The sequence below is a fragment of the Orcinus orca genome, chromosome 16 (assembly GCF_937001465.1).
Source record: "Orcinus orca chromosome 16, mOrcOrc1.1, whole genome shotgun sequence".
Classification (NCBI taxonomy): domain Eukaryota; kingdom Metazoa; phylum Chordata; class Mammalia; order Artiodactyla; family Delphinidae; genus Orcinus; species Orcinus orca.
In genome coordinates this window covers 6478594-6496062 of record NC_064574.1, presented here as the reverse complement: position 1 = coordinate 6496062, position 17469 = coordinate 6478594, and the positions used below count along the sequence as shown (strand labels likewise).

General features: G+C 53.7%; 1 protein-coding gene across 4 annotated transcripts in view; it reads right to left on the bottom strand.

Moving 5' to 3' along the window:
* The window catches only part of BMP7 (bone morphogenetic protein 7), a 90457-nt gene that overhangs the window by 49235 nt on the left and 23753 nt on the right, over positions 1 to 17469 (bottom strand). For all 4 annotated transcript variants that reach the window (XM_033410402.2, XM_033410400.2, XM_012537627.3 and 1 more), the window contains exon 2: positions 7703 to 7895. In XM_033410402.2, coding sequence (XP_033266293.2) covers positions 7703 to 7895 — 193 coding nt within the window. The remainder of the gene's footprint in view (positions 1 to 7702; positions 7896 to 17469) is intronic.

Below are 17469 nucleotides of genomic sequence, written 5' to 3'. Positions count from 1 at the left end.
GCCATCTGCTCAGCGGGGGGGGGGGGGGGGGGGGGCGCCGGATGCAGGCTTTTTCCAGAGTGAGCCTGTTGGACACCTGAGTGGATCCCAAGGGGCCCTGGCTCCTGCTGGAGCCGCTCTGTGCTGGGATTTGGAGGGGGCCTGGGGGAAGGCAGCCAGAAGTGCCTGGGTGCCCTGGACCAAGCTGCTCTCCCTGGACCTTCCAGGACGTTCCGGCCGTGCCTGGGCAGTCAGTGCTCCCTCCTTGCCCTCTGCGGAGCTCACGCCCTGCGGCGGGGGGTTGTGATGCAAGGTGAAAGCCAGGAGAGTGGAACCGGCCACGCGGGCCTTCAGCAGGAAGGCTCCAGGAGATTCCAGAAGCCTTCAGAACCACAGCCCGCAGGACCTCCACCCTCAGCCTGCCCCTTCCCTGTGCCACTGACACTGTTAATCAGGGCCTGGACCACACTTGGGGCTCAGTCCAATGGGAGAGAAACAGTGTTGTTGGAGAGACCAAGGCAAGAGGAACTTGGGGGCCTGGGCTAGAAGAAATCTCTCCCCTTCTTTTTCCTGGGCGCATAGGACAGCCCACAGGGGAGGGAGAAGAGAGAGCTCAGCCACCTGTTCTCAGACCTGGCTACACAGAGAAGCACCTGGGAGCTCAGAAAATACTGAGGCCCAGCCACACCCCAGACCCTGATGTAGCCAGAGTCGGAAAAGCCCCCCCCCGCACCACCCCCCCCGCAGGTGATTCTAATGCACGGCCAGGGGTGAGGACCGCAGCTGGGGTCACAGTCGCCCTGTTTGAGCCTGTTTTCTCCAGGGAAGGAAATCCGGACAAGCAAGAAGCCCCAGGGTGCTGCCGTGGCCAGGAACACGAGCCCTGGAGTCCAAGAGACCTGAGACTAAGTCCCGCCTCTGCCCCATTTGAGCTGTGGGATCTCAGGTCAGTTACTTCCCCTCTGAGCTGGTCTCTACACCTGTAAAATGGGGATATCAAGCCTTCGCAGAATCATTTCCAAGGTCCTCAAGGAAGGTGAAGTGCCCTGCGGTGCGACCACGCCCCTTGGTCCAGACATGCTCATGGTGACTGAAGTCAGATAAAAAGCAGTCTCGTGGGCCTCCCTGGCGGCGTGGTGGTTAGGAATCCGTCTGCCAATGCAGGGGACATGGGTTCGAGCCCTGGTCCGGGAAGATCCCACGTGCCGCGGAGCAACTAAGCCCGTGCGCCACAACTACTGAGCCTGCGCTCTGGAGCCCACGAGCCACAACTACTGAAGCCCGCGTGCCTAGAACCCGTGCTCTGCAACTAGAGAAGCCACCGCAATGAGAAGCCTGCGCACCGCAACAAGGAATGGCCCCCACTCGCCACAGCTAGAGAAAGCCCGCGCGCAGCAACGCAGACCCGACGCAGCCAAAAATAAATAAATAAAATAATTAAAAAAAAAAAAAGCAGTCTCGTTACCAAGTTCTTCACCTTTATCTGATGCGACAAAGACTTGGGAAGGGTCCGATGACCCGCCGCCCTGAGGCCACCCTGGGGCATGGGGACCACAATGTCCCCACAGTGGGGGGCCCTGTCCACCCGGCGCCTTCTCGCCCGCCTCTGTGCATCGCATCCCCTGGGAGCTTGTCAGAAACACAGAAGCTCAGGCTGCACCCCAGCCACCTGACTTGGAACCTGCGTTTTCATCTGATGCCGGAGGAGCCGTGTCACTGAGCTGAGCTTTTAAAGGGCGAGGATGGCCCTGGGCTTGGGTCAGGGAAGCTCTGGACGAAGCTTCCTTCTCGAGGGAAGGCAGGAGCTGCAGCAGGCGTGCGAATTCCTGGAGGGTGGGGACACCGGCTGAGGAGACCCGTGGCACCTCCTCTGTGCAGGGAGCTGGGAGCCTTGGGGCGGGGCTGCAGGTTACAAGGTCCCCACGTGGGCAGCACGGGCACAGCGCTGGCCTCCACCCTCCTCAATGCCCGCGGCTGCCTTGGGGCGAAGGGAACTGGCGAGCAGCCCCTCGGCCCCCCTCCCCCTCCGGCCCGTCACGGGGACGGTTCCCTCTTCCTCGAGTGATTCAGGCTACGGCTGATCCAATCTTGGCCCCAGAGACCACTCTGAGGTCACCTCCTGGCAGCCAAGGTCCCTGAGACAGACCGAGGGACAGTTTTTATCCAGCTGTCAACTTCATCTCGACCTTGGCAGTGACTGACTCCCTGCAAGCGGGTTCTGCTGGCCCGCGGGCCCCAGGGTGTCTCACTGACCAGCTGGACCCCCTACCAGTGGGGCTGCACTGCAGGGAGAAAGCGTGGACCTGCGAGGAGAGGGCTGGGGCGGGGTGAGGCTGGAAAACGCCCAGCCTGAGTTCCACGAATGAAGCCCGTTAGCTTGCAGGACGCCCACCTCAAACAGCCTCATCTTGAGCTGGAACCAGGGTTAGAGCCAAGGGGGACAGAAGTGGGACCAGCTCCTGGAAGCCAAGCCCCGACTGGCCAGCCCCTGACCCAGGGTTCCTAAAAGGAGGGCAAGACTCCAAGCCCTTCGCCGCCCCCCACCCTCCCCAGCAAGGCCACTGGAGCCAAGGCCACCATCCCCAGACCTGCCTCTCGGCCCCCGCTCACCCCACAGCCGGCCAAGGGCGGCCTCTCCAGCTGCAAGTGGAGCCCAAAGGCCGTGGAAGGCCTCCAGCTCGGCTCATTATCGGAATTTAATCTGGATTCCAAGAGATCAAGAGGAGTCTGTAGAAAGTGGCTGCCACAGGGGGGAGCGATGCTGAGGCCGACCCAAAGCCAGCTAAGCCCCGGCACGCCCAGGGCTTTCCTGGAGCTCAGGCAGAGGCTCGCCAGATGTCCCAGCTCCGAGCTCTGCGCAGCTGGGCGGTCGGTGTCAGGGAGGCCACGGCTCCCTTAGCAGAGGGAGCAGGGGGCCACACAGCAGGGCGGCGGGGGCCGGATCAGAACTCCTCTCGGGCTCAGATGAGCCAAAGGCCTTCTGCTTGAAGAGGATGTGTGGTCCAGGCTGTGGAAACGCAAACAAGCGCTCCACCTCCAAGCAAGCTTAGGCCTGCATCCCCATCAGAAACGGCGAAATTAAGGGATTTAGCATAGAGGGCAAAGGCAGTACCACCACCCAGACCTGGAGCCCTTCATCTTCCTAAGCAGGTCTCTGCGTTCCCCGTGATGGTGGTGGTGACGGTGAGGATGGTGGTGATGGTGGCAGCGATGGTGATGATTCTAATAGCGGGGAAGCCTTTATTGAGAGCTTACTATGTTCTAAGTAGGTATGGTAACTCCCTTTATCCTCACCACAGCCCTGGGAGGTAGATTCAGTTATTATCCCCATTGTATAGAGGAGGAAACCAAGGCTCTGAGGGGTTACTACTTCCCAAGGTCACACTGGTACATAATGTCGGGATGCGAATCTATACTCTTCAAAGCTGGGTTATCCCACCTGCGGAACAACATAATAGGATCATTTTGCTCTGGAGTCAAAAACAGAACCTACCCAGAAGAAAAATCAGTAATTTTTTGGAAAAAATGTTCACCTTTTAACTCTTGGAGCATGAGGGCCTTGCTTCCTTCTTTCAAGTATAGATAGGGGGCTTCCCTGGTGGCGCAGTGGTTAAGAATCCTCCTGCCAAAGCAGGGGACACGGGTTCGGGCCCTGGTCCGGGAAGATCCCACATGCCGCGGAGCAACTAAGCCCGTGTGCCACAACTACCGAGCCTGTGTTCTAGAACCCACGAGACACAACTACCGAAGCCCGTGCGCCTAGAGCCTGTGCTCCGCAAGAGAAGCCACCGCAATGAGAAGCCCGCGCACCGCAACAAAGAGTAGCCCCCGCTCGCCGCAACTAGAGAAAGCCCTTGCGCAGCAACGAAGACCCGGCGCGGCCAAAAATAAATAAATAAATTCCAGAAAAAAAAGTATAGATAGGAAGTTTAGAAATCTAAAGCAAGCAGCCCCTTCCGGCCCTCCTGCGGCCTCTCGGTCCACTCTCTGCTCTGCTTTATACTTTGCACCTGCCGTGTCCTCCTGCGTCTCCTCCTCTGTTTGAATGTGACCTCCTCAAGGGCTCGGACTGGGGTCTGGTCACGTCCACCATCGCCCAGCACAGCAGGTACTCAAACATTTGCTGAGGGGGGACTCGGTCTCCCAGCAAAGCCCAAAGCCCCCCGAGGCAGGAATTCCCAACGCTGGCCTGAGCGTCCCCAGAGGTGGCCTGTGGCCAAGCTGCTCTTCGGGGCAACCTGCCACGCCGGCCACAGAGCCACTGACAGCTGTCCTGTCCCGCCTGTCCCTCTTCCAACCACAGTGACTCAGGCCTTCTCCCCTCCCAGGGCCTCTGGATCCACCCCATGGAGCTAAGGCAGGGCTGAGGAGGCAGCCACTTCAAACTGTTATGGGACCAGTGCCCACGAAGTCAGCAGGTTGACACAGACAGAAGGCTGAGGGGCTGCCAGCAGGCACTAGGGAAGCCAAAGGCTTGTGTTTCTTCTAAGTGAGGACCCAGTGGCTCACACCCACCCCAGCATCATCACCTCCCTTCTGTCCTTCTAACAAACATGCCTGTCTGCACCTTAGGACGGTGGCCCTTGCGGTTCCCTGGAGATACTCTCCCCGCACCCCATTTCAGTTCCTTCTAGTCCTTCAAATATCCCCAGCTCAACAGGCCGTCAAGGACCACCAGTCACCTTGTCTGGCCAGTGGGCCTATTTATTTGCTTATTTGTTGACTGCCCGTCTTCACCCCCTGTTATGGATGGAATTGTATCTCCTAAGAAGATGCGCTCAAGTCCTACCACTGGTGTCTCTGAATGTGACCTTATTTGGAATCAGGGTCTTTATGAACATGATCAGTTAAGTAATGAAAAGTCATGCTGGAGCAGGACGGCCCCGAAGCCAAGATGACTGGTCTCCTTATCAGAAGAGGAGAGAGGCACACAGAGAGGATGCCAGAGCCATGTGACAATGGAGGTGGAGATGGGAGCGGCGCCGCCGAGCGCCAGGAACGCCATCGACGGCCAGCACCAGAAGCTGGAAGAGGCAGGAAGGATCCTCCCCTGCAAATTTCAGAAGGAGCACAGCCCCGCTGACACCCTGATTTCAGACTTCCGGCCCCCAGCACTGTGAGAGAGCACATTTCTATCGTTTCAAGCCACCCAGTGTGTGGTGCTTCGTGAGGGCAGGAAACCGGTACACCCCTCACACAGAGTTGAGACGAGGTCCCTGCCCCCGTGAGCCGGGCTGCTTTATCCCAGCGGTTTAGCAGCAGTGGTTGAATAAGCAAATGGCTGGGCTCCCACGGGTCTCTCCAAATGCAGTGGCCTCTGCGCAGCCCACCCGCCCCGCGAGGGAGGCACGTGCACGCCAGGCCCGTCTCGCCCGTTGCTGGGTCTCCGCTGCTCTTCCCGGCGCGTGGAGTGGAGCGGGCGCACACGGCAGGCGTGGGGCCGAGGGGTGGGGTGCCCCTCGCGTCAAGGGCGGGGCCTGAGGATGCTCCAGACACGAAGAAAGCTCCCACGCACGTGACGGAGGGGCCCACACCAGCAGCATCCCAGCTGACCCCAGAGACCGCCGGCCAGGGAGGACGAATGCCTTCCTGCGTGGAGAACCTGGGGGAAGAGCTGCACAGGCGACAGCAGCCAACCCTTCCGGTCCCGCTCAGCCAAAGGCCATCGGGGCAGCTACGTTCCTGAGGTTGAACCTCTGGGTGGAGGTTTCTGAGGCAGGTTTGGGGAGCCTGCCAGGCGGCCCCGGGGTGTGAGCAGGGCTTGGCTTCTGCACAAGTGGACCGATCGAGCGCTACTGACAGACAGCCTCTGGGTACCTTCCTCGCCCCCAGCTGGTCAGCCTTCAGGAGAAAAGAGCCAAACATGTGCTCTTGTTCAAGAGTCCCGGGGGATCCGTCAGAGTACAGAGCAAACATATGTTACCCTGGGGGACTGAACTCAATGCTTCTTATTGAAATTGGGTCTGGGGGCCAGGGTCCAGCCCACCAGGGTGAAGTGGGGCACCTGAGTGCCTTTAGTAAGATTCGGAGGTGACTGCCAAGGCTGTCTGCTGCCCGCACCCCCTTCCGAGCCACACCCACATTCCAGAAAGGTACCGTCCCCTCAGGGAGGGTCTGCCACCCTCTCTAGCAGGGGAGCAGTACAGGGCGGTGCATTCAAGCGGGGGGTCTAAAATGCAAATTTAATCCACACTGAGATGCCACGTGTCACCCATCAGACAGACTAAGATCAAAACAGTGCAATAAGAGCCCATGCTGGGGAGCACATGGGGCCACAGGCCCCCTCCATGTGGCTGGCAGAAGTATAAATTGACAGCCTCCAAAGGGAGCAGTTCAGCAAAATCTATCAGAGTCACCAAGGTATGCGCCCCCGACCCCACAATTCTATTTCTAGAACTATATCCGACTGATAGACAAGCACGTGTGTTATACGCCCCACCCACACCGTCTATAATTCGGAAAAGTTGAGAATCCACCTTGTGCCCGCAGGAAACTGGCTGAATACCTTAGAGCACAACCCCCACGACTGGAGACGCGTGGTGATGGAAAGAACGAGGATGCCCCCTGGGAAGGGACGTGGAAGGATGGTCAAGGTTTGCTGTCAAGATGGTCAAGGTTTAGTGATAGAAGTAGGTGCAGGAGAGACTCTATGACGAGATACCATTTGTGAAAAGATATAAATGCACACATATCTGCTGATTTGCGACAACGCGAGAAACTGGGCGCAGAGGCAGTTAACGAAGGCGAAACACTGGAAACACTCAAGAAAAGCTTGGTTTTCTTAGTATTAAGATGACCTTCCAAATGACAGTGCTTGCCACGCCAGGTGCTGAGAGTCGCTATGTCCCCAAACGTGCTACGAGGTCCCCTTTCCTGCTGAAGACGCTAGGACAGCCCAGCAGAAGGGGGCGTCCACACCACCTTTCTTCCGTTATGAGGAGTGGCAGGTGGTGCCGGTGGGAGTAAAAGTCCAAGAGCCCGCGATGTCCAAAAACCCAGCCACCAGGCAGCACCACCTCGGGACTGCAGGAGATGTGGGAACATACGTATATGTATAACTGATTCACTTTGTTATAAAGCAGAAACTAACACACCATCGTAAAGCAATTATACCCCAATAAAGATGTTAAAAAAAAAAAAAAGAAGTTCCAGCCCATTCTCTCAGCCTTCTCACCTCTCAGAGGACTTTGAAACGAAACGGAAGGGTCTCAAGAAATGAAAGTCCTTCAACCCAAGCTTTTCGTTCCTGACCTCAAGATTCCTGGAAGGCTCAGAGTTCTCTGCCTGTTTATTTTTGATTTGGGGATTTTTATCCCCTAGCATTTCATTACAAATGGCCACTTTCATTGGTGGCCTGACATCACAAGCTGGGTTTCAGTGATGAATGGGAGAGAGGCAGACCGTCAAAAACGCTTCTTCCTCTTCCTCGTTCCCCCTAAACACAGGCTGACCCAGACTACCCATAATTCCCCACGGGGGCCACCCAATCCCTGGCTCACCTGGCTGTCCCCTATTCCTAACTCGATCTGCTGACGGTGATAGTTTTAAGAGGTGGAGACATACACCATACACCATCTCTAAAAAAAGATACTCCATCCAGGGCACGTGGCTGGTGATCCACGGGGGGAGCGGTCATGACCAGTCTGGTCGCATCCTCTGGCCACCAGCTCCTCTGCAGCTGAAGCAGCTCAGGACCTCTCCCAGGCACCAGTACAGCACCCACCTGCCCAAGTGTTCCTGCAGCACCTGGTAAACGCTGATCCGGAACGTCTCGTTACTGAAGTGTTCCCGGATGTGGTCCTTGTAGATCCGGAATTCGGCTGCGGTCACCGCTTCCCCTTCTGGGATCTTGGAAAGATCAAACCGGAACTCCCGGTGGTGGTAGCGTGGGTGGAAGAACTCTTTGTCGTGTTCCACTGCAAAGGGGAGAAAACACACATCGGCACCAAAAGCTCATTAGTGACTGGGTTTCACTCTCCCAGCTCAGAGTCCAAGCATCTTGCCTAAGCTCGATGGAGACTTGCCCAGAGCCGGTGACCCCTGGTGATGACTGCCTGTTCCAGGCTGCCCTGCAGCAGACTACAGGTCACAGGCTCAGACCCCATGGTCACCTTGGACAATAAGAACAATGAACTCTGCACCAACTTGCTAGGGAGAGTGGGGTACTGACCAAGTCATCCCAGAGGCCCTGGACAGGCCTGGGCTCAAATCCAGACTCAGCCACTACCTAGCTGGGTGGGCTTGGACAAGTGCCAGGTTAGCTATCCGGACCTCAGTTTCCTCATCTGAAAAATGGGAATAATAATCCCCCTTCACGGGTTGCTGTGAGAGTTAAGTGATCTAATTCATATAAATAGCTTAACCACTGGAAGGGCTGGATAGCTGTGAGCTACAGTGTCAACGTCAACCTTACTATGCCTATCATGGGTTACCTAGGCCAGTGGTGCTCAGCTCTGGCTGCGTGTGACAATCACCATGGGAACTTTGAGAAAACACTGATGCCCTAGCCCAGTGGGGGCTGGTAAATGTTTAATAACCGGCTCTCTAGGACCCGATCTGCGGTGTTTGCCAATTTTCATCTTGGAAGATTTCAAGCTACCGAAGTGAAGTCACTGAGAACAGTGGTGGGCAGACTGGCACAAAGTGGGCTCCAGCACCCTGCCCCTCTCGGAACCAAATGAATCATTATCTTTGGGGAGGGGGCCCAGAAACCTGTGCTTTTTAAAGCACCCCAGATGTCTCTAACAGCAGCCAGGGTTTACAAGCACAGCCTTAGACAAAAAGAAGAAAAAGAGGTGAATGGCAGCATCTTGGCGGGGAGGGTGGGGGGTTTGGAAGAGGACTTCAGGACAAAACAAGGTCAAGGGACCGAGCCCTTCTCCCTTATACTGGCAGTGATACTAGACTAAGCCATTATGTCCACTTCATAGACGGCGAACACCAAGATGGATGTAAGTGCAAGAGCGATGCTTCTGGGAGTGGGCCCCTGGTTCCCAAGGATCGTGCCTCCTTTGGACTAACATGGAGCAGCAACGAAGATGAGCATCGTCAGTGTTGCAAAGATGCAGGATGGCCAAGCCCAGGTGGGCCTGCAGCATCTGCAGGTACCCTTCATCTCCTGGGAGATACAGCCCAATCTCCACTTCCTGCCTCGGGGGTGGGGAACCAGAGAGACAGGGAGGGAGAGTGCAACCAGCTTGGCCAGAAGGGAGGAGAAACATGACCAGCGAGCTTCAGCTTTCTCAGCGTGAAAGCCCTCAGGCTGGGTGGGTTAGGGCTGCCGCAGGTACAAGCAGGACGTGAACGCGTGAATGCCTTTGAGGAAGGAGGTTCACAGCACTGGCAGCCCAAAGGCCCTTTAAAAACCAAAAATCTGTTTTAAACCTTAATAATATGCCTGGTCCAGGGCATTTCCACTTTGATTTATGGAGAAGATGAGGATGCAGGGTCTACTGCGGCAGCCTCTGCAAAGTGCCCCCCACTGGGGATCGAGGGAGCCTCGGGAGGGGACCCCAGGGGAAGGGGGCCTCTGTCACTAGGGAAATGCCCCGGGCCAGTCTTGGTCACCCTTCTAGCTCATTCAGCCCTCACGTCACCCTAGGAGGTGAGCACAATGCCGCGTCGGTACGGGTAGGGGTGCACCTGAGACCCAAGAGGCGTGGTGTGGCCTCCCAGGGTCGGGGAGCTGAGACTGAAACCGAGGTCCCACCCAACCCGAGGCCTTAACCACACATCTCAGTGGCAGTGCTGACAGCTCAGCAAGGGGAGTTCCTTGGCGTGTCTGTTAGAATGTTTTCACTGCATTACAACATACGTGTTGTACGTGCACAACCATAGGGGTGCAGTTCAGTGAACTGTCACAGTGAACCCACCACGGGACCTTCTCCCAGATCAAGAAACAGAACGTTACCAGTGCCCCCTTCCTCTCCCCCCAACTTCTCAAACCAGAGGTTAGTTTTGCTTGTTTCTGAACATTATAAACAGGGAATAATACAGTATCTATTCTTCTGTGCCAGGCTTCTTTCACCCAACAGCGTTTGTGCGATTCATCCACGTTGCTGTGGACGTTCATTCCTCCTCGTTGCTGTATAGTATTCCACAGCTCGATTACAGCCCTGTTCACGGATCCATCCCACAGGACACGGGCGTCTGGGTAGTTTCCAGTTTGGGGCTCTGCGAGCAGCGCTGCTGTGCACATCCGGGCACCCGTATTTCCGGGGGGGGGGGGGGCAGGCACACCCGGAAGTGGAGCTGTGCGTGTTCGATATCGCGCCCGAGCACTTTTATGTACGGGGGGCGGGGGTGATGGAAGAAGGCAAGTCTGTCCTGCCAAAGACGTGGGCACAGTCTGGGGATGACTCCTGTTCTCCTCAGGTACTTTTCTGCAGGGGACTCTGGGTGGGGGGCTGAGGGGGAGGCGACAACTCCTGGAGAGAATCCCTGCGCCCCAGTGAGCGGCCGGAGGGTGCACCCCTGCCCCCCTGAGCTCCCTCGCAGTGAACTCAGCCGCGTAGGCCCCAGCCCCAGCACCCCACCCAAGCCAAGGTCACCAGAGACCACCCACAACCAAATGGAAAGGACACCCTATGGTCACCATTTTTCTGGACCTCCAGGTAGCAGCGGCCAACATGTGGCTCTTCCAGCCTCGGCAGACCTTGCCCTCCTGCAGTCCCCTTCACTGTGAACACTTGGCTGTCTCCCGCCCACCCCGCCCCATCCTTCTGGCCACTCCTTGAAACATCCCCTTAGATATTTCCATTTACAGGAGTTGACATGCAGCTAAGGAACACCAGGAGTGGCCCCCCATGCTGACAGACTACACAGATACAGTCTCTATTTCCAACCGTCTTCCCTTCCCCCCCAGCGGAGCCAAACCCCCAAAGGCCAGAAAGAACCCCTGAGGTGTGCGATGCTTCAGTATTCAGCGAGCGAGCAAGCCAGCTTCGTGCCGTTGTGCACAGGAGCCTCGGGCACGGTGCCTGGGACTCGGCGAGACCCCGACAGACCCCGGTGCCCCTGCTCCCAGCGCGGGGACAGACCATGCCTCACCACAGCTCCTACTGGCAAACACAGCCATCAACCCGAGCAGAGAATGGGACAGTGGACCCACAATTTACAAATGAAGATGGCTGAAGAACCCAGAAGTGCAAAAAGGCACGTGCTCCGTGACGGTTCTCGCGTTGAGCACTCTTGGCCATCACGTGGTGGATCCAGGCGAGGCAGGATTGAGCCCCATTTGACAGAGGAGGAAACTGAAGCTCAGGGAGGAAAGGTAACTTGCCCGAGGCCACACGTTAGGTGAGTGCCTGAGCGCCGAAACCCCACTCTTGACCTTTACACTCCCTGGAGCCGGGTGGCCTGAGTTCAGATCTCAGCTGTGCACTGCCTGTGGTCTTGGCCCAGTTACTTAACCTCTGTGCGTATCCCCTTCCTCCAGGGATATTACACTGGTCCTTTCTCATAGGGAAGCTCACAGGAGGCGGCACTTACAACAGTGCCTGGCAAACGGGGAGTAATTTGTATGGGTCATTTTTACAGGGCCTCTCAAACAATGAGCTGTAAGAGTGACAATCAGTACAGAAAAAATAATATGTGCGTGTGGGTATTTACATAGTTCAGCTATGATAACTTTATTTGAAAAAAATTACAATAGATCAAACAGAAAAGAAATGTTTGGATAAGCATGACATTAACACAGGTACAGTCACTAATGTCACAGGCAATGAAGAAAGAAAACACTGATATATAATCACAAATATAGTTTGTTGCAGCAGGTGTATATGTAACTTTTTTTAACGTGTAAGATAAAACGTATCTTAACTGCTAAGACAATTAAGATATCAGGGTTATAAGGTTTCTTTTTTAAAAAAAGATAAATGGATAAAGTGTCCAACTAAATTTCTTGCAAACATTTACAGGCTCTTTGGCATGGCTTCCTAAGTGAAATTTTTTCATTAATCATTTTAAGACAATGAGAGGGATGAACCATGTCATTATTCTGTTCTTCCTGAAACCTACATAATCTTGTGATTTATCAAAGAAAAAACAGTCATTTTTTAAAAGAAGAGCAGCGACTAATTCAAAGTTCAAAGCAAATCCCAAATCTCCTCTTCCCAAGGTTTCCATTTTATATGGAAACCGCTCCACCATGTGGAGTCTACACCATTTCAGTCTCAGGGATCAAGATGGCTTAACAGGGCTTCCCTGGTGGCTCAGTGGTTGAGAATCCGCCTGCCAATGCAGGGGACACGGGTTCAATCCCTGGTCCGGGAAGATCCCACATGCCATGGAGCAACTAAGCCCGTGTGCCACAACTACTGAGCTTGCGCTCTAGAGCCCGTGAGCCACAACTACTGAGCCTGTGTGCCACAACTACTGAAGCCCGTGTGCCTAGAGCCTGTGCTCTGCAACAAGAGAAGCCTCTGCAATGAGAAGCCCGCGCACCGCAACGAAGAGTAGCCCCCTCTCGCCACAACTAGAGAAAGCCCGCGCGCAGCAACGAAGACCCAATGCAGCCAAAAATAAACAAATAAATACATTAATTAAAAAAAAAAAGATGGCTTAACAGTCACCACTAAAGCAGATGGAAACATGCATGCATTTTAGGGAGAAAACTGTCTTCACACTTTGTTGTTAAATTACTGTAGTTGATTACCCAAGACTCGAGTTTTAAAATAAATGTCTAGAGTTGATATCTCCCTGAGCCCATTAAGAAAAGCAACCCAAGGAAACCCAGAACCTAGGAAACCAGCTTTTTCTCCCACTGCCCTTTATAGTCTAGAACACCACTGACTGAGTGAACTCACAGGAATGAACAAAGGACTTTCATCTTCAAAAGATTAAAAAAGTCCAAACCCCTGAGAACCAAAAGCTAAGTCCAAAGAAAATAGATTCCAGAAAAACCATCCTGACAGCAACCAGCTTCACGACTGTCCCCAAAGCCGATTCTGATGTCCTTCTTTCACAAAAGCCCGAAATGATAACCCCAAAGCTGGCCCCCGGAGGGCAAATTTTGGGCTGGAGGGTGCCAATGAAGGGTAGAGGCAGGTGGAACAGGAGGCGGTATCCCCTCTCATGACCCTCTGACATGTCAGGCAAGACCTCTGCCCCACATACAGGTCAAGCCTGATCCCCAAGCATCACCCAAGCGCGTTTGCCTCCTCTCAGCACCTAGGGTTTCTCCTCCCATTTACAGTCACACGATACGTCCAAGTGTGCCCCTCACTAAGTTAAGGTCCTCTGCACAAGCGGATTACGATAACCAAAGGCAGCTTGCCATGCAGACTTGCAGAGGGCAGCAGGCATTTAAAGGGTACCTAAGTGGGGCTTCCCTGGTGGCACAGTGGTTAAGAATCCACCTGCCAGTGTAGGGGACACGGGTTCAAGCCCTGGTCCGGGAAGACCCCACATGCCATGGAGCAACTAAGCCCGTGAGCCACAACTACTGAGCCCACATGCTGCAACTACTGAAGCCCGCACACCTGAGCCTGTGCTCCGCAGCAATGAGGAGCCCGCACACTGCAACGAAGAGTAGCCCCCGCTCTCCACAACTAGAGAAAGCCTGTGAGCGCCAACGCAGCCAAAAATAAATAAAATTTAAAAATAAATAAAGGGTACCTAGGTGGAGGTTTCCAGAGCCACACTTTATAGAACTGTATTTAACACCCTAAAAATTAGGGGTATGCCCCCCGATATACACATACTGATGTGCACACATAATAATACACAAAGATAAATGAATACAATAAACTCTTATACACATGGGAGAAGAGCTCTAGAAGATGCAATATTCCTCCTGCTCCCTAAGGGTTCATTTCGTGCTGAGACACAGCTCACTGTGATGTCACCCGCGGGTGCCACGTTCACGCCATCTCCTTCTCTTGGAGAGCTTCATCGTGGCTCTGGCAATCGAGCCAAACGGTCCCAAGGGAGCCACCACCTTGTCCCATGACCTACTTCCCCAGAGCTGAGGGATGGGAGGGAACGAGCCCCAAGCTGGGCCAAGCACAAGATTGCTTTTATTTTTACTGGCACCTGGTGGGAAAGAGCCCTGTTTGTTTTCTCTGCCTTAAACCCTAAGGATGTAATGTGGCACTCTGGGCAGCCACACACCATCACCGCACAGAGAAAGCTGGCCGGTGAGAAGACTCCAGGAAAGGAGGACAGAGCTCAGAATTAAGGGGGAAGCCTTCCAGGCTTGATCCCCTGGCCTGGTGGTCCCCATCCTCCCTGAAGTTTGAGGTTTCAGTTCTTCTAATTTGTGAGTCACGTGGAGACCCTTCAGACAAGTCCCGTGTAAGCTACTTAGAGTCAGGTTGCTGTCCTTTGCAACCAAGGCAGTTCTGAGCAAAACAGTCGAGCCCAATTATATACACACCCAGAAATGGATGGGCAGGAAACACACCCAGGTAATAGTGGGGATGCCCAGGTGACCACTTGCCGTGAAAGCTGCTTTCTTCAGACGTGGATAATTTCCAAATACAAGATGACCCCCTGACGGAGCTCTGGGAACAGGGGCAATGACGTCTCGGTCGTGAGCCTCCAGTGCCCCGCACAGCCTGATGGTTAGTAGGGCTCCATTAGTCTATTGGATTCAATATATTACTTCATGTAATCCTCTTCTAGTCTTTAAATCAACTATTTTATTGATAACATACATGCAGTAAAGCACACAGATCCTACGTGTTCTTGAAGTTTGGTGAAATTTCTCAGTGCAAACGCACCCAGAGCAGGACACGGCACATTCGTTACTAGCACCAAAGACACCCCCCCGGGCCCCTCCCGGGCCCCTCCCAAACACCAGCCCCTTGCTCATCCCCAAAGGTGACCACCATCCGAACACCCAACACCGCAGACTCACCCTGCCTGCCTGGGGCTTCCCCTTCTGCCTCTGCTTCCTTCACTTAACTGTGTCCGCGCGCACCCTCTGTGGCTATGCGGAGCGGTTATTCACTCATTTCCACTGCTGTATCGGACCCCACTGTATGAATAGGCCACTGCTGATTTTTCTATGGGCATTTGGGGAGTTTCCAGTTTGGGACTATTACAAATCGGGCTACAGTGAACATCCTTCCTGTTGGTGAACACAATTCTACTGGGTAAACACCTTGAAGCAGGAGTGGGAATGGACAGAAGCCAAAGACTGGTCAAGGGCAAGCATTTTGAAGAGAGGGAGATGGAGAAGGGCTACCCAGTGCTGGCTAGGAACGCCTCGTGGGCAATAATGCCAGTGGTGGATATAAGCGCAGGAGGAAGAGCTCCACAGGTGAAGTAGGAGAGAAGGAAACACGTGTAGAGGCAGAAAGCTAAACTTGAGGCGACCTGTGGGAAATCCAAGTGGGAAATTTGACTGGACAATTGAATGTCCAGTTGGGGGCTGCTGAATTGCACTTATGCATCTAGTTTTGTGGGAAAAATGCACATCCAATGAGAAAGATGAGCACCGCCTCGGACCACTACTGGGGGGCTGTGCGGGAGATGGAAGACACGGCCACCGCAAGACCTCGGTCCAGGGGAAGGAACAGGACCAGAGACAGGCAGGATAAGATGACCAGGTGGTGGCCAGCGTCAGGTAACAGGGATACGGAGGCCACGCACGGGGTTTGATCATCAGCTGCTTAGAGACCCCAGGACGTGGTAATGGTGGAGACAGCCGTGCACAGAAGGCAAAGAAGCGAAGAGATGGCCAGTTGCAGAGGACAGACATTTGCATCGTGGAGGGGGGACTGTCAGCCCGTACAAAGCTGCCTTCATTCCCTCCTTGAGCCGGTCTCCCGGCTAGGGCTAGGAAGACCTGATAAATAGTAGTAAGCAAGTTAATGGCCCAACTGTTCCTTCCAAAATTTCATGGTTTTTAGAAAAAGCTTAGTTAACTTTCCAGACTATGTGGTCCTCTGACTGTCCCCAAAGGATGCCGCCAAACTATGAGAGAGGACTTAAATATTTTATAAGCGAAGTGACACTTTCCAAGTAAAAACTGCAAGTCCAGCATTGGAAGTCTGCTCTTTACTCAGCGTCCGGTTTCCCTGAGCTTAGACTGGACCACGAGCTCCAGTTATGGGCTGGGGGCAGACCCCTGGACGCCTTTCACGAGGCTCTGAGAACCAACCAAAGTCCAAAATATAACCAGAAACTAGAGCTGAGTTTTCAAAGACCCTTGACTTCTTAGGATCCTGTGGCCCAGCATCCCCCCACCCCGATTTCACTCTGAAACTTTCACCCCAGGCTCCTTCCTGTCCTACGGGGATACAATTCATCCAGAAGGTTCTGGCCCACGCCAGAATTCACTGGAGCTGATGTTACCAAGGCTGCTGTCACTCGGCGATTTATGGCTCTGCAGCTTCAGGGATGTGAAATTTGATGATGGTTCTTCATTCATTCCAAGATTTACACGGCTAGATTAAGGAGCTTGAAAAAGCCGCCAGAGGCATGCCATAAATTGGGAGTCCTAGAGAACTGAAGAGACATACCAATGACCCTAACAGGAAAATGTTCTCTTAATAACATGAGCGTTGATACACTGTGCTGCTCTTACAGAAGAAGGGAGACGGTCCTAAACACAGAGAAGAGGAAAACTGCATCAAAGTCTAACATGATAAACACTGCCAAGAAAATATTTCGGTGTCTCCTCACCCCCACTGTATTCATTCTACAAGTATCTCTTGACCGCCCGCTCTGGGGGAAAGAGCCCTCTGTTGACCTGCTAGAGGTGAGAGGTGGATAAAAGCTCACTTGGATTGCAGCTCTGTCACCTACCCAACCCCTGAGCTAGGTAACAGCCACCGTTTTAAAAGTTTTATTTTTAATTGTGGTAAAAATACACACAACATAAAATCTGCCATCTTAACCATTTTAAAGTGTACGGTTCAGTTGCGTTAAGTCCATTCACATGGCTGCGCAAGCAATACGCAGAACTCTGACTCTTGCAGAACTGAAACTCTGGCCCCATTACACGCCTCCCCATTCTGCACCCACCCCATCCCCTGACATCCACCAGTCTACTTTCGGTCTCTAGGACTCTGACAGCCCTCTGTACCTCATACAGTGGAACCACACTTTTGTGACTGGCTTAGTTCACTGTGCCCAATGTCTTCCAGGTTCATCTATGTTGTAGCATGCTTCAGAATTTGTTTCATTTTCAAGGCTGAATAATACTCCATTGTGTGGATACCCTACGTTTTGTTTATCCAGTCATCTGTCAGGGAACACCTGGCTTGCTTCCACCTTTTGGCTCTTGTGAATAATGCAGCTACAGATACGGGTGTGCAGATCTCTCTTTGAGACCCTGCTTTCCATCCTTTTGGATATATGCCCAGAAACGGAATTCCTGGATCACATGGTACTTCTACTTTTAATTTTTTGAGGACTTATCATACTGTTTTCCATAGAGGCTGTACCATTTTACACTCCCACCAACAGCACACAGAAGTTCCAATTGGTCCACATTCTCTCACCCCAACGCTTGTTATTTTCTGACGATTTGTTTTGTTT